Source organism: Oncorhynchus mykiss, chromosome 15 (assembly GCF_057628025.1).
Source record: "Oncorhynchus mykiss isolate SJ-2025 chromosome 15, ASM5762802v1, whole genome shotgun sequence".
Lineage (NCBI taxonomy): Eukaryota > Metazoa > Chordata > Actinopteri > Salmoniformes > Salmonidae > Oncorhynchus > Oncorhynchus mykiss.
Window position 1 is genome coordinate 85,839,867 of NC_143036.1, and position 23,874 is coordinate 85,863,740.

The following is a 23,874-nucleotide window of genomic DNA, read 5'->3' on the forward strand; positions in this document are numbered from 1 at the left end:
ACGGACCTCTACAACTCCCCTGACTAACGCCAGCGTGTGATACGGACCAGACTAACGCCAGCGTGTGATACGGACCAGACTAACGCCAGCGTGTGATACGGACCTCTACAACTCCCCTGACTTACGCCAGTGTGTGTCTTACAGGCAGCTACGAGCCTCCCCTGACCAACGTATTCACGATGCAGTGGTTTCTGACCATGTTTGCTACGTGCCTGCCCCCCAACACCGTGCTGAAGATCTGGGACTCTGTTTTCTTCGAAGGTTCTGAGGTTCTGCTGAGGGTGGCTCTGGCCATCTGGTCTCACCTGGGGGAGTGAGTACCCTAACCCCTACACACTGTATCCCTAACCCCTACACACTGCATCCCTAACCCCTACACACTGTATCCCTAACCCCTACACACTGTATCCTTAACCCCTACACACTGTATCCCTAACCCCTACACACTGCATCCCTAACCCCTACACACTGTATCCCCCAGGCATATAGAGTACTGTCAGACAGCAGACGAGTTCTACAGCACCATGGGATGGATCACTCAGGAGATGTTGGAGAACAGCCTCATAGACTGTAGCCACCTCATGCAGGTGAGAGATGTTGGAGAGCGGCCTCGTAGACTGTAGCCACCTCACGCGGGTTGGAGAGTGGCTTCGTAGACTGTAGCCACCTCATGCAGGTGAGAGATGTTGGAGAGCGGCCTCGTAGACTGTAGCCACCTCACGCGGGTTGGAGAGCGGCCTCGTAGACTGTAGCCACCTCACGCGGGTTGGAGAGCGGCCTCGCAGACTGTAGCCACCTCACGCGGGTTGGAGAGCGGCCTCGTAGACTGTAGCCACCTCACGCGGGTTGGAGAGCGGCCTCGTAGACTGTAGCCACCTCACGCGGGTTGGAGAGCGGCCTCGTAGACTGTAGCCACCTCACGCGGGTTGGAGAGCGGCCTCGTAGACTGTAGCCACCTCACGCGGGTTGGAGAGCGGCCTCGTAGACTGTAGCCACCTCACGCGGGTTGGAGAGCGGCCTCGTAGACTGTAGCCTCCTCACGCGGGTTGGAGAGCGGCCTCGCAGACTGTAGCCACCTCACGCGGGTTGGAGAGCGGCCTCGTAGACTGTAGCCACCTCACGCGGGTTGGAGAGCGGCCTCGTAGACTGTAGCCACCTCACGCGGGTTGGAGAGCGCCCTCGTAGACTGTAGCCACCTCACGCGGGTTGGAGAGCGGCCTCGTAGACTGTAGCCACCTCACGCGGGTTGGAGATCGGCCTCGTAGACTGTAGCCACCTCACGCGGGTTGGAGAGCGGCCTCGTAGACTGTAGCCTCCTCACGCGGGTTGGAGAGCGGCCTCGCAGACTGTAGCCACCTCACGCGGGTTGGAGAGCGGCCTCGTAGACTGTAGCCACCTCACGCGGGTTGGAGAGCGGCCTCGTAGACTGTAGCCACCTCACGCGGGTTGGAGAGCGCCCTCGTAGACTGTAGCCACCTCACGCGGGTTGGAGAGCGGCCTCGTAGACTGTAGCCACCTCACGCGGGTTGGAGATCGGCCTCGTAGACTGTAGCCACCTCACGCGGGTTGGAGAGCGGCCTCGTAGACTGTAGCCACCTCACGCGGGTTGGAGATCGGCCTCGTAGACTGTAGCCACCTCACGCGGGTTGGAGAGCGCCCTCGTAGACTGTAGCCACCTCACGCGGGTTGTAGAGCGCCCTCGTAGACTGTAGCCACCTCACGCGGGTTGGAGAGCGCCCTCGTAGACTGTAGCCACCTCACGCGGGTTGGAGAGCGCCCTCGTAGACTGTAGCCACCTCACGCGGGTTGGAGAGCGCCCTCGTAGACTGTAGCCACCTCACGCGGGTTGGAGAGCGGCCTTATTTAAAAAAGTGTTAAATAGATTTCCTTCTCACTCATCTACACACAATATCCTGTAATGAATAAGGTGAGAACTTGTCTGAACATTTTAGAAAAATCTTTGAGAATGAAAAGCCGAAATATCTCATTTACGTAAGTATCCACACCCCTGAGTCAATATGTTGTCTTGTTAGACTTCAGTGCAGATTTTGACATAATTAATCATAGTCTGCTGCTGGATAAACGTATGTGTTATGGCTTTACACCCCCTGCTATAATGTGGATGAAGAGTTACCTGTCTAACAGAACAGAGGGTGTTCTTTAATGGAAGCCTCTCCAACATAATACAGGTAGAATCAGGCATTCTCCAGGGCAGCTGTTTAGGACCCTTGCTGTTTTCAATTTTTACTAACGACATGCCACTGACTGAGTAAAGCCAGAGTTTCTATGTATGCGGATGACTCATTATACACATCAGCTACTACAGCGACTGAAATGACTGCAACACTCAACAAAGAGCTGCAGTTAGTTTCAGAGTGGGTGGCAAGGAATAAGTTAGCCCTAAATATTTATAAAACTTAAAGCATTGTATTTGGAACAAAACACTCACTAAACCTCAACTAAATCTTGTAATAGATAATGTGGAAATTGAGCAAGTTGAGGTGACTAAACTTATTGGAGTTACCGTGGATTGTGAACTGTCATGGTCAAAACATGTTGATGCAGTAGTAGCTAAGATGGGTAGAAGTCTGTCCATAAGAAAGCTCTGCTCTACCTTCTTAACAACACTATCAACAAGGCAGGTCCTACAGGCTCTAGTTTCTACCTTCTTAACATCACTATCAACAAGGCAGGTCCTACAGGCCCTAGTTTCTACCTTCTTAACAGCACAATCAACAAGGCAGGTCCTACAGGCTCTAGTTTCTACCTTCTTAACATCACTATCAACAAGGCAGGTCCTACAGGCCCTAGTTTCTACCTTCTTAACAACACTATCAACAAGGCAGGTCCTACAGGCCCTAGTTTCTACCTTCTTAACAGCACAATCAACAAGGCAGGTCCTACAGGCTCTAGTTTCTACCTTCTTAACATCACTATCAACAAGGCAGGTCCTACAGGCCCTAGTTTCTACCTTCTTAACAACACTATCAACAAGGCAGGTCCTACAGGCCCTAGTTTCTACCTTCTTAACAGCACTATCAACAAGGCAGGTCCTACAGGCCCTAGTTTCTACCTTCTTAACAGCACTATCAACAAGGCAGGTCCTACAGGCCCTAGTTTCTACTTTCTTAACATCACTATCAACAAGGCAGGTCCTACAGGCCCTAGTTTCTACCTTCTTAACAACACTATCAACAAGGCAGGTCCTACAGGCCCTAGTTTCTACCTTCGTAACATCACTATCAACAAGGCAGGTCCTACAGGCCCTAGTTTCTACCTTCGTAACAACACTATCAACAAGGCAGGTCCTACAGGCCCTAGTTTCTACCTTCTTAACAGCACGATCAACAAGGCAGGTCCTACAGGCTCTAGTTTCTACCTTCTTAACAACACTATCAACAAGGCAGGTCCTACAGGCCCTAGTTTCTACCTTAACAACACTATCAACAAGGCAGGTCCTACAGGCCCTAGTTTCTACCTTCTTAACATCACTATCAACAAGGCAGGTCCTACAGGCCCTAGTTTCTACCTTCTTAACAACACTATCAACAAGGCACGTCCTACAGGCCCTAGTTTCTACCTTCTTAACATCACTATCAACAAGGCAGGTCCTACAGGCCCTAGTTTCTACCTTTGTAACATCACTATCAACAAGGCAGGTCCTACAGGCCCTAGTTTCTACCTTCGTAACAACACTATCAACAAGGCAGGTCCTACAGGCCCTAGTTTCTACCTTCTTAACAGCACGATCAACAAGGCAGGTCCTACAGGCTCTAGTTTCTACCTTCTTAACAACACTATCAACAAGGCAGGTCCTACAGGCCCTAGTTTCTACCTTCTTAACATCACTATCAACAAGGCAGGTCCTACAGGCCCTAGTTTCTACCTTCTTAACAGCACTATCAACAAGGCAGGTCCTACAGGCCCTAGTTTCTACCTTCGTAACAACACTATCAACAAGGCAGGTCCTACAGGCCCTAGTTTCTACCTTCTTAACAGCACGATCAACAAGGCAGGTCCTACAGGCTCTAGTTTCTACCTTCTTAACAACACTATCAACAAGGCAGGTCCTACAGGCCCTAGTTTCTACCTTCTTAACATCACTATCAACAAGGCAGGTCCTACAGGCCCTAGTTTCTACCTTCTTAACAGCACTATCAACAAGGCAGGTCCTACAGGCCCTAGTTTCTACCTTCTTAACATCACTATCAACAAGGCAGGTCCTACAGGCCCTAGTTTCTACCTTCTTAACATCACTATCAACAAGGCAGGTCCTACAGGCCCTAGTTTCTACCTTCTTAACAACACTATCAACAAGGCAGGTCCTACAGGCCCTAGTTTTGTCACACCTGGACTACTGTTCAGTCGTGTGGTCAGGTGACACAAAAAAGGACTTAAAAAATTGCAATTGTCTCAGGACAGCACGGCTGGCCCTTGGATGTACACAGAGCGCTAATATTAATAATATGCATGTAAATTTCTCCTGGCTCAAAGTGCAGGAGAGATTGACTTCATCACTACTTGTATTTAGCTGTCTGTTCGAACTACTGGCACACAGCTCAGACACCCATACATACCCCACAAGACATACCACCAGAAGTCTCTTCACAGTCCCCAAGTCCAGAACAGACTATGGGAGGCGCTCAGTACTACATAGAGCCATGACTACATGGAACTCTATTGCACAGTACTACATAGAGCCATGACTACATGGAACTCTATTCCACAGTACTACATAGAGCCATGACTACATGGAACTCTATTCCACAGTACTACATAGAGCCATGACTACATGGAACTCTATTCCACAGTACTACATAGAGCCATGACTACATGGAACTCTATTCCACAGTACTACATAGAGCCATGACTACATGGAACTCTATTCCACATTACTACATAGAGCCATGACTACATGGAACTCTATTCCACAGTACTACATAGAGCCATGACTACATGGAACTCTATTCCACAGTACTACATAGAGCCATGACTACATGGAACTCTATTCCACATCAGGTAACTGATGCAGCAGTAGAATAAGTTTTTTAAAAAACAGATAAAAAACACCTTATGGAACAGCGGGGACTTTGAAGCAACACAAACATTGGCACAGACACATGATAACACACACACACATGCTAGCATACGCACTATACACACACACACACACACATGCTAGCATACGCACTATACACACACACACACATGGATTTAGTACTGAAGATATGTGGTAGTGGTGGAGGAGGGGCCTGAGGGCAGACAGTGTCTTGTGAAATCTATGAATGTATTGTAATGTTTTAAAAATTGTATAAACTGCATTAACTTTGCTGGCCCCAAGAAGAGTAGCTGCTGCCTTGGCAGGAACTAATGGGGATCCATAATAAACCCCAGGAAGAGTAGCTGCTGTCTTGGCAGGAACTAATGGGGATCCATAATAAACCCCAGAAGAGTAGCTGCTGTCTTGGCAGGAACTAATGGGGATCCATAATAAACCCCAGGAAGAGTAGCTGCTGCCTTGGCAGGAACTAATGGGGATCCATAATAAACCCCAGGAAGAGTAGCTGCTGTCTTGGCAGGAACTAATAAAGGTAAAAAAAATAAAAAAAATAAACCCCAGGAAGAGTAGCTGCTGTCTTGGCAGGAACTAATGGGGATCCATAATAAACCCCAGGAAGAGTAGCTGCTGCCTTGACAGGAACTAATGGGGATCCATAATAAACCCCAGAAGAGTAGCTGCTGCTTTGGCAGGAACTAATGGGGATCCATAATAAACCCCAGGAAGAGTAGCTGCTGTCTTGGCAGGAACTAATGGGGATCCATAATAAACCCCAGGAAGAGTAGCTGCTGTCTTGGCAGGAACTAATGGGGATCCATAATAAACCCCAGAACAGTAGCTGCTGTCTTGGCAGGAACTAATGGGGATCCATAATAAACCCCAGGAAGAGTAGCTGCTGCTTTGGCAGGAACTAATGGGGATCCATAATTCAACCACACCTTTATTTATATATATTTTTTTACCTTAGCTAGGCAAGTCAGTGAAGAACACATTCTTATTTTCAATGATTGCTTTGGAACAGTTGGCTAACTGCCTTGCTCAGCGGCAGAATGACAGAGTTGTACCTTGTCAGCTCGGGATTTGATCTTTCAACCTTTCAGTTACTAGTCCAACGCTCTAACCACTAGGCTACGCTTCCGCCAAATACAAATACTTGGTAGAAGCACCTTTGGCAGCGTTTACAGCTGTGAGTTTTTCTGAGTGAGATTCTAAGAGCTTTGCACACCTGGATTGTACAATATTTGCACATTATTCTTCAAGCTCTGTCAAGTTGGTTGTTGATCATTGCTAGACAGCAATTTTCAAGTCTTGCCATAGATTTTCAAGACAATAAAATATATATTTTTTAATATATATATATATATATATATATATATATATATATATATTTTTTTTTTTTTTTTTACATTTTATTTTAAGTCAAAACTGTAACTAGGTTGCTCAGGAACATTCACAATGTCTTCTTGGTCAGCCACTCCAGTGTATATCTGGCCTTGTGTTTTAGGTCGTTTTACTTCAGTGGCTTGTTGGAAACAGGATGCATGTTCTTTCCACTTTGTCTGATAGATTACTATTGTGGAGTAACTACAATGTTAATCCATCCTCAGTTTACTATCACAGCCATTAAACTCTAACTGTTTTAAAGTCACCATTGGCCTCGTGGTGAAATCCCTGAGCGGTTTCCTTCCTCTCTGGCAACTGAGTTAAGGAAGCCTGTATCGTTGTAGTAACTGGGTGTATTGATACACCATCAATAGTGTAGTAACTACACCATGCTCTAACAGATATTCAATGTCTGCTTTTTATTTGATTTTTTTACCCATCTAACAATAGGTGCCCTTTGCGAGACATTGGAAAACCTCCCTGGTCTTTGTGTTTGGAAATTCTGTGCTTGACTGAGTGACCTGACAGATAATTGTATGTGTGGAGAACAGACATGAGGTAGTCATTCAGAAATCATGTTGAACACTATTATTGCACACAGAGTCCAGGCAACTTGTGACTTGTTTAGCACATTTTGACTCCTGAACTTTTTGACTCCTGAACTTATTATTATTTACTTATTTACTGAAGACATTTCAACTTTTATATATATTTTAACGTAATTTGTAAACATTTCAAAATATATAATTTGTCTGAGTTTTGGTGTGTGTAGGCCAGTAACAAAACCTTTATTTCATCCATTGTAAATTCAGTAGTCATCTATCTATTCTGAACGCACTGTGTATCCACTCTAACACACAGCCTTTATTTACATCCACAAATGTTACATGAGTCATTTAGCAGACTCTCTTATCCAGAGCCACTACAGTAGTGAGTCATTTAGCAGACTCTCTTATCCAGAGCCACTACAGTAGTGAGTCATTTAGCAGACTCTCTTATCCAGAGCCACTACAGTAGTGAGTCATTTAGCAGACTCTTTGATTCATAGCCACTACAGTAGTGAGTCATTTAGCAGACTCTCTGATCCAGAGAGACATTTTCAAATTTGTTGGTACTGGTCCCTCGTGGGAATCGAACCCACAACCCTGCCGCTGCAACTGCCAACTGAGCCACACGGGACCAATCAGAATGCATGGATGTAATATCGGAGGAAAAAGCCCTTTCTTCTCCTCTGTGTTTCCCAGCTGTTTAAGCTGCCACCCTGATCCCTCTTTTCTCTCCAGACGGTGTACTCCATGGCTGTGTTTCCATTCCCTCAGCTGGCTGAACTCCGAGAGAAATACACCTACAACATCACCCCCTTCCCCACCTCCAACCCCAACGGCAGGTTGGTCAATGTCCCTACAGCATCACCCCCTTCCCCACCTCCAACCCCAACGGCAGGTTGGTCAATGTCCCTACAGCATCACCCCCTTCCCCACCTCCAACCCCAACGGCAGGTTGGTCAATGTCCCTACAGCATCCCCCCCTTCCCCACCTCCAACCCCAACGGCAGGTTGGTCAATGTCCCTACAGCATCACCCCCTTCCCCACCTCCAACCCCAACGGCAGGTTGGTCAATGTCCCTACAGCATCACCCCCTTCCCCACCTCCACCTCCAACCCCAACGGCAGGTTGGTCAATGTCCCTACAGCATCACCCCCTTCCCCACCTCCACCTCCAACCCCAACGGCAGGTTGGTCAATGTCCCTACAGCATCACCCCCTTCCCCACCTCCAACCCCAACGGCAGGTTGGTCAATGTCCCTACAACATCACCCCCTTCCCCACCTCCAACCCCAACGGCAGGTTGGTCAATGTCCCTACAGCATCACCCCCTTCCCCACCTCCAACCCCAATGGCAGGTTGGTCAATGTCCCTACAACATCACCCCCTTCCCCACCTCCAACCCCAACGGCAGGTTGGTCAATGTCCCTACAGCATCACCCCCTTCCCCACCTCCAACCCCAACGGCAGGTTGGTCAATGTCCCTACAGCATCCCCCCCTTCCCCACCTCCAACCCCAACGGCAGGTTGGTCAATGTCCCTACAGCATCACCCCCTTCCCCACCTCCAACCCAACGGCAGGTTGGTCAATGTCCCTACAGCATCACCCCCTTCCCCACCTCCACCTCCAACCCCAACGGCAGGTTGGTCAATGTCCCTACAGCATCACCCCCTTCCCCACCTCCACCTCCAACCCCAACGGCAGGTTGGTCAATGTCCCTACAGCATCACCACCTTCCCCACCTCCAACCCCAACGGCAGGTTGGTCAATGTCCCTACAACATCACCCCCTTCCCCACCTCCAACCCTAACGGCAGGTTGGTCAATGTCCCTACAGCATCACCCCCTTCCCCACCTCCAACCCCAACGGCAGGTTGGTCAATGTCCCTACAACATCACCCCCTTCCCCACCTCCAACCCCAACGGCAGGTTGGTCAATGTCCCTACAACATCACCCCCTTCCCCACCTCCAACCCCAACGGCAGGTTGGTCAATGTCCCTACAGCATCACCCCCTTCCCCACCTCCAACCCCAACGGCAGGTTGGTCAATGTCCCTACAACATCACCCCCTTCCCCACCTCCAACCCCAACGGCAGGTTGGTCAATGTCCCTACAGCATCACCCCCTTCCCCACCTCCAACCCCAACGGCAGGTTGGTCAATGTCCCTACAACATCACCCCCTTCCCCACCTCCAACCCCAACGGCAGGTTGGTCAATGTCCCGTAGTGTGTCTATCAGCTGATATCTACAGGCTGGTAAAGTGATGTTGTATCTCAGAGGAGGTCTCTGGGGCTGGTAAAGTGATGATGATGTTGTATCCCAGAGGAGGTCTCTGGGCCTGGTAAAGTGATGATGTTGTATCCCAGAGGAGGTCTCTGGGGCTGGTAAAGTGATGATGATGTTGTATCCCAGAGGAGGTCTCTGGGGCTGGTAAAGTGATGATGATGATGTTGTATCCCAGAGGAGGTCTCTGGGGCTGGTATAGTGATGATGTTGTATCCCAGAGGAGGTCTCTGGGGCTGGTAAAGTGATGATGATGTTGTATCCCAGAGGAGGTCTCTGGGGCTGGTAAAGTGATGATGTATCCCAGAGGAGGTCTCTGGGGCTGGTAAAGTGATGATGTATCCCAGAGGAGGTCTCTGGGGCTGGTAAAGTGATGTTGTATCCCAGAGGAGGTCTCTGGGGCTGGTAAAGTGATGTTGTATCCCAGAGGAGGTCTCTGGGGCTGATAAAGTGATGTTGTATCCCAGAGGAGGTCTCTGGGGCTGATAAAGTGATGTTGTATCCCAGAGGAGGTCTCTGGGGCTGGTAAAGTGATGATGATGAATCCCAGAGGAGGTCTCTGGGGCTGGTATAGTGATGATGTATCCCAGAGGAGGTCTCTGGGGCTGGTGAAGTGATGTTGTATCCCAGAGGAGGTCTCTGGGGCTGGTAAAGTGATGTTGTATCCCAGAGGAGGTCTCTGAGGCTGGTATAGTGATGATGTTGTATCCCAGAGGAAGTCTCTGGGGCTGGTATAGTGATGATGTATCCCAGAGGTGGTCTCTGGGGCTGGTATAGTGATGTTGTATCCCAGAGAAGGTCTCTGGGGCTGGTAAAGTGATGATGTTGTATCCCAGAGGAGGTCTCTGGGGCTGGTATAGTGATGATGATGTTGTATCCCAGAGGAGGTCTCTGGGGCTGGTAAAGTGATGATGTTGTATCCCAGAGGAGGTCTCTGGGGCTGGTAAAGTGATGATGTTGTATCCCAGAGGAGGTCTCTGGGGCTGGTGAAGTGATGATGTTGTATCCCAGAGGAGGTCTCTGGGGCTGGTGAAGTGATGATGTTGTATCCCAGAGGAGGTCTCTGGGGCTGGTAAAGTGATGATGATGTTGTATCCCAGAGGAGGTCTCTGGGGCTGGTAAAGTGATGATGATGTTGTATCCCAGAGGAGGTCTCTGGGGCTGGTAAAGTGATGATGATGTTGTATCCCAGAGGAGGTCTCTGGGGCTGGTAAAGTGATGATGATGTTGTATCCCAGAGGAGGTCTCTGGGGCTGGTAAAGTGATGATGATGTATCCCAGAGGAGGTCTCTGGGGCTGGTAAAGTGATGATGATGTTGTATCCCAGAGGAGGTCTCTGGGGCTGGTAAAGTGATGATGATGTTGTATCCCAGAGGAGGTCTCTGGGGCTGGTAAAGTGATGATGATGTTGTATCCCAGAGGAGGTCTCTGGGGCTGGTAAAGTGATGATGTTGTATCCCAGAGGAGGTCTCTGGGGCTGGTAAAGTGATGATGTTGTATCCCAGAGGAGGTCTCTGGGGCTGGTAAAGTGATGATGATGTATCCCAGAGGAGGTCTCTGGGGCTGGTAAAGTGATGATGTTGTATCCCAGAGGAGGTCTCTGGGGCTGGTAAAGTGATGATGTTGTATCCCAGAGGAGGTCTCTGGGGCTGGTAAAGTGATGATGTTGTATCCCAGAGGAGGTCTCTGGGGCTGGTAAAGTGATGATGATGTTGTATCCCAGAGGAGGTCTCTGGGGCTGGTATAGTGATGATGTATCCCAGAGGAGGTCTCTGGGGCTGGTAAAGTGATGATGATGTTGTATCCCAGAGGAGGTCTCTGGGGCTGGTAAAGTGATGATGTTGTATCCCAGACTAGGTCTCTGGGGCTGGTATAGTGATGATGTATCCCAGAGGAGGTCTCTGGGGCTGGTAAAGTGATGATGATGTTGTATCCCAGAGGAGGTCTCTGGGGCTGGTAAAGTGATGATGTTGTATCCCAGAGGAGGTCTCTGGGGCTGGTAAAGTGATGATGATGTTGTATCCCAGAGGAGGTCTCTGGGGCTGGTAAAGTGATGATGTATCCCAGAGGAGGTCTCTGGGGCTGGTATAGTGATGATGTATCCCAGAGGAGGTCTCTGGGGCTGGTAAAGTGATGATGATGTTGTATCCCAGAGGAGGTCTCTGGGGCTGGTAAAGTGATGATGATGTATCCCAGAGGAGGTCTCTGGGGCTGGTAAAGTGATGATGTTGTATCCCAGAGGAGGTCTCTGGGGCTGGTAAAGTGATGATGTTGTATCCCAGAGGAGGTCTCTGGGGCTGGTAAAGTGATGATGATGTTGTATCCCAGAGGAGGTCTCTGGGGCTGGTAAAGTGATGATGTTGTATCCCAGAGGAGGTCTCTGGGGCTGGTAAAGTGATGATGATGTATCCCAGAGGAGGTCTCTGGGGCTGGTAAAGTGATGATGTTGTATCCCAGAGGAGGTCTCTGGGGCTGGTAAAGTGATGATGTTGTATCCCAGAGGAGGTCTCTGGGGCTGGTAAAGTGATGATGTTGTATCCCAGAGGAGGTCTCTGGGGCTGGTAAAGTGATGATGATGTTGTATCCCAGAGGAGGTCTCTGGGGCTGGTATAGTGATGATGTATCCCAGAGGAGGTCTCTGGGGCTGGTAAAGTGATGATGATGTTGTATCCCAGAGGAGGTCTCTGGGGCTGGTAAAGTGATGATGTTGTATCCCAGACTAGGTCTCTGGGGCTGGTATAGTGATGATGTATCCCAGAGGAGGTCTCTGGGGCTGGTAAAGTGATGATGATGTTGTATCCCAGAGGAGGTCTCTGGGGCTGGTAAAGTGATGATGTTGTATCCCAGAGGAGGTCTCTGGGGCTGGTAAAGTGATGATGATGTTGTATCCCAGAGGAGGTCTCTGGGGCTGGTAAAGTGATGATGTATCCCAGAGGAGGTCTCTGGGGCTGGTATAGTGATGATGTATCCCAGAGGAGGTCTCTGGGGCTGGTAAAGTGATGATGATGTTGTATCCCAGAGGAGGTCTCTGGGGCTGGTAAAGTGATGATGATGTATCCCAGAGGAGGTCTCTGGGGCTGGTAAAGTGATGATGTTGTATCCCAGAGGAGGTCTCTGGGGCTGGTAAAGTGATGATGTTGTATCCCAGAGGAGGTCTCTGGGGCTGGTAAAGTGATGATGATGTTGTATCCCAGAGGAGGTCTCTGGGGCTGGTATAGTGATGATGTATCCCAGAGGAGGTCTCTGGGGCTGGTAAAGTGATGATGATGTTGTATCCCAGAGGAGGTCTCTGGGGCTGGTAAAGTGATGATGTTGTATCCCAGACTAGGTCTCTGGGGCTGGTATAGTGATGATGTATCCCAGAGGAGGTCTCTGGGGCTGGTAAAGTGATGATGATGTTGTATCCCAGAGGAGGTCTCTGGGGCTGGTAAAGTGATGATGTTGTATCCCAGAGGAGGTCTCTGGGGCTGGTAAAGTGATGATGATGTTGTATCCCAGAGGAGGTCTCTGGGGCTGGTAAAGTGATGATGTATCCCAGAGGAGGTCTCTGGGGCTGGTATAGTGATGATGTATCCCAGAGGAGGTCTCTGGGGCTGGTAAAGTGATGATGATGTTGTATCCCAGAGGAGGTCTCTGGGGCTGGTAAAGTGATGATGTTGTATCCCAGAGGAGGTCTCTGGGGCTGGTGAAGTGATGATGATGATGATGATGTATTCCAGTGGTGGTCTAGGTGGCTGGGAGGGTGATGAAGACGAGGATGAAGATGAAGATGCAGTGGTGACAGCAGCGTTGGGATGTTTGGGTCCACTGGGGGGGCTGTTAGCTCCAGAACTACAGCGGTACCAGAGACACATTAAAGGTTGGTCTGACCCCTGACCTATTATCATGTACAGGACCCATAAGTCAGCATCTCACTGTTAGTCTACACCTGTTGTTTACCAAGAATGTGACAAATAACATGTGATTTAATCCTCATCAAGAGTTAATGTTTGTACCAGTGTCTCTCTGTGGAGGCTGTTATAGCAGCAATGTTCCAACATCTAGTGGAAAGCCTTCCCAGAAGAGTAGAGGCTGTTATAGCAGCAATGTTCCAACATCTAGTGGAAAGTCTTCCCAGAAGAGTGGAGGCTGTTATAGCAACAATGTTCCAACATCTAGTGGAAAGCCTTCCCAGAAGAGTGGGGGCTGTTATAGCAGCAAAGGAGGGACCAACTCCATATTAATGCCCATGACTTTGTAATGAGATGATGGCTGAGCAGGTCTCCACATACTTTTACAGTGCAGTGTATGTAGACCTAGAGTCCTGCTCTGCTCTCTCCTCCAGCCAGGTCCATTAGTTTAATGTAGTGGTAGACAGGGTTATCTGGGAAGGTGTCATGTCAGCTGCTGTTGATGTCAGACCTGAAAACACAGGAACAGCTGTGTCTCTACATGGTGTCAACACTGAGGTAATTTCCGAGGTGATATTTGAATCTCTCCTCTCCAGACCAGCGTGGGGGGGAGCAGGGCGGTAACATGGCAGACCTGAGTCCTGGGGCGGTGGATGGTGGCGGCAGAGCGGAGCATCAAGCGGCCATCAACAGCATGCTGCAGGAGAGGATGAGTACTGACATCAGCGCTCTGAAGAAACAATACTCACGTATCAAGAGACATCAGCAACAACAGGCCAGGCAGCTATACATACACACAGGTAACACACTGTCAACTCTACACAACAACAGTCCAGGCAGCTGTACATACACACAGGTAACACAAACACACACTGTCAACTCTACACAACAACAGGCCAGGCAGCAGTACATACACACAGGTAACACACTGTCAACTCTACACACACACACTGTCAACTCTACACAACAACAGGCCAGGCAGCTGTACATACACACAGGTAACACACTGTCAACTCTACACAACAACAGGCCAGGCAGCTGTACATACACACAGGTAACACACTGTCAACTCTACACACACACACTGTCAACTCTACACACACACTGTCAACTCTACACAACAGGCCAGGCAGCAGTACATACACACAGGTAACACACTGTCAACTCTACACAACAACAGGCCAGGCAGCAGTACATACACACAGGTAACACACACACACTGTCAAATGTCATGGAAATTTCCTGTATTTACCAAATCATGAGAGCAAACCACACACAAGTCAGAGTTATCATAAAGTCCATCTTTAATTATATGAGCTCCATCACAACCCTGTGACTCTCAGATCAATTCAGTGTCTATAAATGAATTCTCTGAGAGTCCCTTACACATTGCAACTGAGATCCTTTATAGCAAAGACACACATAGTCAGACAGCATTGGCTATAAATTATCGTTCAGGTTTGTCTCCTAAACTATGTTCTTATCTCGCTCTCAGAACATAAAACAAAACCTCATCAACATCCATATATCAAATACACCCCTCGTGGACAAGATCACAGAGACACAGTGACTGGCACACAGACATACAAGCTTGACCTCTCCCCTCTCTGCGGCCCAAGTAACTGAACCCTGACAGAGAACAGATAACTGCAACCGGCCAACAGTATTATCCAAAAATAGACATTCTGATGAGAAGTAACTCACAAGCATATAATGAAAATAAAACATCTTATCTATGTTACCCAACTAATTCTGATTATTCCCCCACACAACTCTACACACACACACTGTCAACTCTACACAACAACAGGCCAGGCAGCTGTACATAGTGGGGCAAAAACATATATTTAGTCAGCCACCAATTGTGCAAGTTCTCCCACTTAAAAAGATGAGAGGCCTGTAATTTTCATCATAGGTACACTTCAACTATGACAGACAGACAAAATGAGGGAAAAAAATCCAGAAAATCACATTGTAGGATTTTTAATGAAATTATTTGCAAATTATGGTGGAAAATAAGTATTTGGTCACCTACAAACAAGCAAGATTTCTGGCTCTCACAGACCTGTAACTTCTTTAAGAGGCTCCACTCGTTACCTGTATTAATGGCACCTGTTTGAACTTGTTATCAGTATAAAATACACCTGTCCACAACCTCAAACAGTCCGACTCCAAACTCCACTATGGCCAAGACCAAAGAGCTGTCAAAGGACACCATAAACAAAATTGTAGACCAGCACCAGGCTGGGAAGACTGAATCTGCAATAGGTAAGCAGCTTGGTTTGAAGAAATCAACTGTGGGAGCAATTATTGGGAAATGGAAGACATACAAGACCACTGATAATCTGCCTCGATCTGGGGCTCCACGCAAGATCTCACCCCGTGGGGTCAAAATTATCACAAGAACGGTGAGCAAAAATCCCAGAACCACATGGGGGGGACCTAGTGAATGACCTGCAGAGAGCTGGGACCAAAGTAACAAAGCCTACCATTAGTAACACACTGCGCCGCCAGGGACTCAAATCCTGCAGTGCCAGACGTGTCCCCCTGCTAAAGCCAGTACATGTCCAGGCCCGTCTGAAGTTTGCTAGAGAGCATTTGGATGATCCAGAAGAAGATTGGGAGAATGTCATATGGTCAGATGAAACCAAAATATAACTTTTTGGTAAAAACTCAACTCGTCGTGTTTGGAGGACAAAGAATGCTGATTTGCATCCAAAGAACACCATACCTACTGTGAAGCATGGGGGTGGAAACATCATGCCTTGGGGCTCTTTTTCTGCAAAGGGACCAGGACGACTGATCCGTGTAAAGGAAAGAATGAATGGGGCCATGTATCGTGAGATTTTGAGTGAAAACCTCCTTCCATCAGCAAGGGCATTGAAGATGAAACGTGGCTGGGTCTTTCAGCATGACAATGATCCCAAACACACCGCCCGGGCAACGGAGTGGCTTCGTCAGAAGCATTTCAAGGTCCTGGAGTGGCCCAGTCTCCAGATCTCAAACCCATAGAAAATCTTTGGAGGGAGTTGAAAATCTGTGTTGCCCAGCAACAGCCCCAAAACATCTCTGCTCTAGAGGAGATCTGCATGGAGGAATGGGCCAAAATACCAACAACAGTGTGAAAACCTTGTGAAGACTTACAGAAAACGTTTGACCTCTGTCATTGCCAACAAAGGGTAATAACAAAGCATTGAGAAACTTTTGTTATTGACCAAATACTTATTTTCCACCATAATTTGCAAATAAAGTCATTAAAAATCCTACAATGCGATTTTCTGGATTTTTTCCACTTTTTGTCTGTCATAGTTGAAGTGTACCTATGATGAAAATTACAGGCCTCTCGTCTTTTTACGTGGGAGAACTTGCACAATTGGTGGCTGACTAAATACTTTTTTGCCCCACTGTACACACAGGTAACACGCTGTCAACTCTACACCACAACAACAGGCCAGGCAGCTGTACATACACACACACTATCAACTCTACACACACACTGTCAACTCTACACAACAACAGGCCAGGCAGCTGCACACACACACACACACGTATATTGATCCGTACATCTATACAGACAGATGGTCACACCTATACAGACAGATGGTCACACCTATACAGACAGATGGTCACACCTATACAGACAGATGGTCACACCTATACAGACAGATGGTCACACCTATACAGACAGATGGTCACACCTATACAGACAGATGGTCACACCTATACAGACAGGTGGTCACACCTATACAGACACCTATACAGACAGATGGTCACACCATCAAATCTATACAGACAGATGGTCACACCATCAAATCTATACAGACAGATGGTCACACCAACTGTAGATGGAGGAGGTGGTGGTGTCGATAGATGGATAGATTGAGGAGGTGATGTCTATAGATGGATAGATTGAGGAGGTGGTGGTGTCGGTAGATGGATAGATTGAGGAGGTGGTGGTGTCTATAGATGGATAGATTGAGGAGGTGGTGGTGTCTATAGATGGATAGATTGAGGAGGTGGTGGTGTCTATAGATGGATAGATTGAGGAGGTGGTGGTGTCTATAGATGGATAGATTGAGGAGGTGGTGGTGTCTATAGATGGATAGATTGAGGAGGTGGTGGTGTCGGTAGATGGATAGATTGAGGAGGTGGTGGTGTCTATAGATGGATAGATTGAGGAGGTGGTGGTGTCTATAGATGGATAGATTGAGGAGGTGGTGGTGTCTATAGATGGATAGATTGAGGAGGTGGTGGTGTCTATAGATGGATAGATTGAGGAGGTGGTGGTGGTGTCTATAGATTGATAGATTGAGGAGGTGATGTCTATAGATGGATAGATTGAGGAGGTGGTGATGTCTATAGATGGATAGATTGAGGAGGTGGTGGTGTCGGTAGATGGATAGATTGAGGAGGTGGTGGTGTCTATAGATGGATAGATTGAGGAGGTGGTGGTGTCGATAGATGGATAGATTGAGGAGGTGGTGGTGTCTATAGATGGATAGATTGAGGAGGTGGTGGTGTCTATAGATGGATAGATTGAGGAGGTGGTGGTGTCTATAGATGGATAGATTGAGGAGGTGGTGGTGTCCATAGATGGATAGATTGAGGAGGTGGTGGTGTCCATAGATGGATAGATTGAGGAGGTGGTGGTGTCTATAGATGGATAGATTGAGGAGGTGGTGGTGTCTATAGATGGATAGATTGAGGAGGTGGTGGTGTCTGTAGATGGATAGATTGAGGAGGTGGTGGTGTCTATAGATGGATAGATTGAGGAGGTGGTGGTGTCGATAGATGGATAGATTGAGGAGGTGGTGGTGTCCATAGATGGATAGATTGAGGAGGTGGTGGTGTCTATAGATGGATAGATTGAGGAGGTGGTGGTGTCTATAGATTGATAGATTGAGGAGGTGGTGGTGTCCATAGATGGATAGATTGAGGAGGTGGTGGTGTCCATAGATGGATAGATTGAGGAGGTGGTGGTGTCTATAGATGGATAGATTGAGGAGGTGGTGGTGTCCATAGATGGATAGATTGAGGAGGTGGTGGTGTCCATAGATGGATAGATTGAGGAGGTGGTGGTGTCCATAGATGGATAGATTGAGGAGGTGGTGGTGTCCATAGATGGATAGATTGAGGAGGTGGTGGTGTCCATAGATGGATAGATTGAGGAGGTGGTGGTGTCTATAGATGGATAGATTGAGGAGGTGGTGGTGTCTATAGATAGATTGATAGATTGAGGAGGTGGTGGTGTCCATAGATGGATAGATTGAGGAGGTGGTGGTGTCTATAGATGGATAGATTGAGGAGGTGGTGGTGTCTATAGATGGATAGATTGAGGAGGTGGTGGTGTCTATAGATAGATAGATTGAGGAGGTGGTGGTGTCTATAGATGGATAGATTGAGGAGGTGGTGGTGTCTATAGATGGATAGATTGAGGAGGTGGTGGTGTCTATAGATGGATAGATTGAGGAGGTGGTGGTGTCTATAGATGGATAGATTGAGGAGGTGGTGGTGTCTGTAGATGGACAGATTGAGGAGGTGTTGGTGTCTATAGATGGATAGATTGAGGAGGTGGTGGTGTCTATAGATGGATAGATTGAGGAGGTGGTGGTATCTATAGATGGATAGATTGAGGAGGTGGTGGTGTCTATAGATGGATAGATTGAGGAGGTGGTGGTGTCTGTAGATGGACAGATTGAGGAGGTGTTTGTGACCTGTCTGTCAGGAAGCAGCAGGCTCTGGAACGGAGAGGGGTTTCTGGGCTGCTGTTAGCTGGTCTGGGGTCAGGATCTGCTGTTAGCTGGTCTGGGGTGAGGATCTGCTGTTAGCAGGTCTGGGGTGAGGATCTGCTGTTAGCTGGTCTGGGGTGAGGATCTGCTGTTAGCTGGTCTGGGGTGAGGATCTGCTGTTAGCTGGTCTGGGGTCAGGATCTGCTGTTAGCAGGTCTGGGGTGAGGATCTGCTGTTAGCTGGTCTGGGGTCAGGATCTGCTGTTAGCTGGTCTGGGGTCAGGATTTGCTGTTAGCTGGTCTGGGGTCAGGATCTGCTGTTAGCTGGTCTGGGGTTAGGATCTGCTGTTAGCTGGTCTGGGGTGAGGATCTGCTGTTATCTGGTCTGGGGTCAGGAGCTGCTGTTAGCTGGTCTGGGGTCAGGATCTGCTGTTAGCTGGTCTGGGGTCAGGATCTGCTGTTAGCTGGTCTGGGGTCAGGATCTGCTGTTAGCTGGTCTGGGGTCAGGATCTGCTGTTAGCTGGTATGGGGTCAGGATCTGCTGTTAGCTGGTCTGGGGTCAGGATCTGCTGTTAGCTTGTCTGGGGTTAGGATCTGCTGTTAGCTGGTCTGGGGTTGGATGGTGCTGGTCTGGGGTCAGGATCTGCTGTTAGCTGGTCTGGGGTGAGGATCTGCTGTTAGCTGGTCTGGGGTTGGATGGTGCTGGTCTGGGGTCAGGATCTGCTGTTAGCTGGTCTGGGGTCAGGATCTGCTGTTAGCTGGTCTGGGGTTAGGATCTGCTGTTAGCTGGTCTGGGGTGAGGATCTGCTGTTAGCTGGTCTGGTGTCAGGATCTGCTGTTAGCTGGTCTGGGGTCAGGATCTGCTGTTAGCTGGTCTGGGGTGAGGATCTGCTGGTAGCTGGTCTGGGGTGAGGATCTGCTGTTAGCTGGTCTGGGGTGAGGATCTGCTGGTAGCTGGTCTGGGGTTGGATGGTGCTGGTCTGGGGTTGGATGGTGCTGGCTCTTCTCTGTGACTGACAGGAGAGTGTCAGTCTGTCTGGCCTGTTGGCTCCCCATCTAAACGCAGCATTACCTAATAGGAATCTACTACTTGTGTAACAGACTTCCATTGGATTTGGCTCCCGAGCTTCTATTCCCCAAACTATTTTTCTAACTCCCAGATGTGTCTGTCTTCAGTAATCAGGACTCAAAGCTCCTTATAACCCAAAGCAGTATTTTATGTAACTCTGTAAGCTTCTTCATCTTGTTCCCATGATAAATGTAAGCTCTGAGGTTGGGGCAGAGCCAGATTGTTGTCTTAATGCTAGATGTTTCTTATTGCTGCATGTGGAATCCTCTTTATGATCACGTCATGCTATGGTGTTATTATTGTCCTGCTGCTGCAATAGGCAGACAGAACATTGACCTGTGTGTGTTCTCTCTGTAGATAGATGTCCAGCCACCAGCGTGTTAGCATCTCAGCTACATCCTTCTCCTGTCGTCAACCACCTGTTGCTAGGCAGGAAGCCCAGGAACAGGCTGAAACACCCTCCCTCCTCTCCCTCCAGCCTGCGAGGTGTCCCCCTGCCTCAGGCACAGTCCAGCCCTGCCACCCCTGGCCCCGCCCCTAACCCCACCCCTAGCGGGGAGAGGGGGAGGAACAGACTGGTATCTCAGGCTGAAGACTGTCAGAGCAGGGTGGGGTCCCCCTGGCGCGCCCACGTACGTGCCCACCGCAGGAACATAGCCCGGGCACGGGTACAGCTAGGGTTTGGAGACATGGAGGACAGACACCCTCATCAGTCGGAGGAGGACGGACACCCTCATCAGTCGGAGGAGGACGGACACCCTCATCAGTCGGAGGAGGACGGACACCCTCATCAGTCGGAGGAGGACGGACACCCTCATCAGTCGGAGGAGGACGGACACCCTCATCTGACGGAGGAGGACGGACACCCTCATCTGACGGAGGAGGACGGACACCCTCATCTGACGGAAGAGGACAGACACCCTCATCAGACGGAGGATAGAGATGGAGTGGGTGAGGGAAAGGCTGATGATGAGGAGGGTAGTCACCTCCCTGTGTCTCCTGCCCAGGCCTCCAGTAAGGAGGTGCCAGCTGTGGTGGAAGAGGAGGAGCACCTGTTGTCTCTAGAGCTGGACTCTGGATCAGAACTAAACCAGACCCCACCTCCACTACCCTCCTCTCCTGGAGAGACTGACCCACCTCCACTACCCTCCTCTCCTAGAGGGACTGACCCACCTCCACTACCCTCCTCTCCTAGAGGGACTGACCCACCTCCACTACCCTCCTCTCCTAGAGGGACTGACCCACCTCCACTACCCTCCTCTCCTAGAGGGACTGACCCACCTCCGCTACCCTCCTCTCCTAGAGGGACTGACCCACCTCCACTACCCTCCTCTCCTAGAGAGACTGACCAACCTCCACTCCTCTCCTCTCCTAGAGAGACTGACCAACCTCCACTACTCTCCTCTCCTAGAGAGACTGACCAACCTCCACTACCCTCCTCTCCTAGAGAGACTGACCCAGACACACTACCCTGCTCTCCTATAGAGACTGACCCAGACACACTACCCTCCTCTCCTAGAGAGACTGACCCAGACACACTACCCTCCTCTCCTAGAGAGACTGACCCAGACACACTACCCTCCTCTCCCACCATCCCAGAGCTGTCTGTCCTGCCTCCTCTTCCTCGACCACCCTCATCACACCACCACCACCATCAACAGTCTGACCCTTCAATCTCCTCTCAGAACATCTACTGTATGAGACTCTCTCCTGGTAGCCCTGTTACCCTCACTAACACCTCTCCCCCTGTTACCCTCACTAACACCTCTCCCCCTGTTACCCTCTCTAACCCCCCTCCCCCTGTTACCCTCACTAACACCTCTCCCCCTGTTACCCTCTCTAACGCCACTACTCCTGTTACCCTCTCTAACCCCCCTCCTCCTGTTACCCTCACTAACACCTCTCCCCCTGTTACCCTCTCTAACCCCCCTCCCCCTGTTACCCGCTCTAACCCCCCTCCCCCTGTTACCCTCTCTAACCCCCCTACTCCTGTTACCCTCTCTAACCCCCCCACTCCTGGTACCCTCTCTAAGCCCCCTCCTCCTGTTACCCTCTCTAACCCCCCTACTCCCCTCTCTAACCCCCCTCCCCCTGGTACCCTCACTAATCCCCCTCCTCCTCCCCTCTCTAACCCCCCTACTCCCCTCTCTAACTCCCCTCCCCCTGGCACCCTCTATAACCCCCTTCCCCCTGTTACCCTCACTAACCCCCCTACTCCCCTCTCTAACCCCCCCACTCCTGGTACCCTCACTAACCCCCCCACTCCTGATACCCTCTCTAACCCCCCTCCCCCTGGTACCCTCACTAACCCCCCTCCTCCTGTTACCATCACTAACCCCTCTCCCCCTGTTACCATCACTAACCCCCCTCCCCCTGTTACCATCACTAACCCCCCACCCCCTGTTACCCTCACTAACCCCCATACTCCTGGTACACCGCTATCCCCCTCCCTCCCTCTCTCCTGCCCCTCCACGCCTCAGGACCAACCCAGGGCCACCCCCCAGCAGGTGTTCTCTCCCTTCCCGAGTGTGAAACAGCACAGGAGGTCAGCTGCAGCCCGTAACCTGGGTCTCTACGGTCCCACAGCCAGAACCCCCACAGTTCACTTCCCTCAGCTCAGCCTGAACCGTCCCTCCTCCACTCTCTCCACCAGGAAGCGCTAGAGGCCACTCTTCACTGACTGACTGACTGGCTCTGGAAAATATACAGCCTGATTCTCTCTGATGGATCTGTGGCGTTGGGACAGGGGACTGTACCTGAGAGGAACAGGCAGGGACAGTATCAGCTATGGTCTGATCCACTGCTGTAGTTAGGCCTTTAACTCTTCACAGTGTAGGTCACTCTCCTCTCAACCACTGGGAGAGGAAGAGCTGCTATGAAACCCACTATGTTGTAGTCATCTCCCTGCAGGAAGCTGTAAACTGGGTCTGTCTGGCTGAATGTCATCATGGGACATCTCTGTCCACTCACCTTCTCTTCCAGGTCAAGTTCTCTTCACCATAACACAATGTTGAACCCTTAAAGCTCCTTCCTCCTCTCAGCTGATTTCTGTTTCCACTTCCTGTCTGCCTGTTACTTCCTGTCAATGTCTCTCCACAGTAAGACTCCATACTAAAAGATCCATAGACCATATCATGCCATTGATCTGATTGTATTGTTCTCTACAGTCTGCCAATGATCTGATTTGTATTGTTGGTAAATGAACCCACACCATCCTGGTGCCAGAGGTCACTGCACTCCTAATAAAGAAGGTGAAAGGATGCTGTCGGCTGTTTCATTTTATCTTGGTTAGAGCTCCATTCAATCTGCCTATAAAATGTCAATGTTCTGAGACGATAACGCAGACCTTCCATGCTACAGGTTGACCGCCCGGTTTCAGTGCTTTGGCGAGCTTGAAATGTACAAGTATTTTCCCATTGAGCAGATATATGCAGCGTGTACCGTAAACGCTGTCTCCACTAACGTTGCCTTTAAACTTCAATAACACTGTAGCTCTGAACTCAGGGTTATAACACTGTAGCTCTGAACTCAGGGTTATTACACTGTAGCTCTGAACTCAGGGTTATAACACTGTAGCTCTGAACTCAGGGTTATAACACTGTAGCTCTGAACTCAGGGTTATAACACTGTAGCTCTGAACTCAGGGTTATTACACTGTAGCTCTGAACTCAGGGTTATAACACTGTAGCTCTGAACTCAGGGTTATAACACTGTAGCTCTGAACTCAGGGTTATTACACTGTAGCTCTGAACTCAGGGTTATTACACTGTAGCTCTGAACTCAGGGTTATAACACTGTAGCTCTGAACTCAGGGTTATAACACTGTAGCTCTGAACTCAGGGTTATAACACTGTAGCTCTGAACTCAGGGTTATAACACTGTAGCTCTGAACTCAGGGTTATAACACTGTAGCTC

At 49.3% G+C, this 23,874-nt stretch overlaps 1 protein-coding gene across 5 annotated transcripts in view; it reads left to right on the forward strand.

Annotated features, from left to right (window-relative positions):
• Positions 1–23,219, forward strand: part of tbc1d30 (TBC1 domain family, member 30) — a 47,058-nt gene extending 23,839 nt beyond the window's left edge. For 2 of the 5 annotated variants that reach the window (XM_090201482.1, XM_090201483.1), the window contains 6 exons: positions 145–313; positions 482–587; positions 7,726–7,829; positions 12,992–13,131; positions 13,759–13,962; positions 20,317–23,219. In XM_090201482.1, the coding sequence (XP_090057608.1) occupies positions 145–313; positions 482–587; positions 7,726–7,829; positions 12,992–13,131; positions 13,759–13,962; positions 20,317–22,622 (3,029 nt within the window). In that variant the 3' untranslated portion in view covers positions 22,623–23,219. The other 3 variants (XM_090201485.1, XM_090201486.1, XM_090201484.1) reach the window with 3 other exon arrangements.
• The last annotated feature ends 655 nt before the right edge of the window (positions 23,220–23,874 follow it).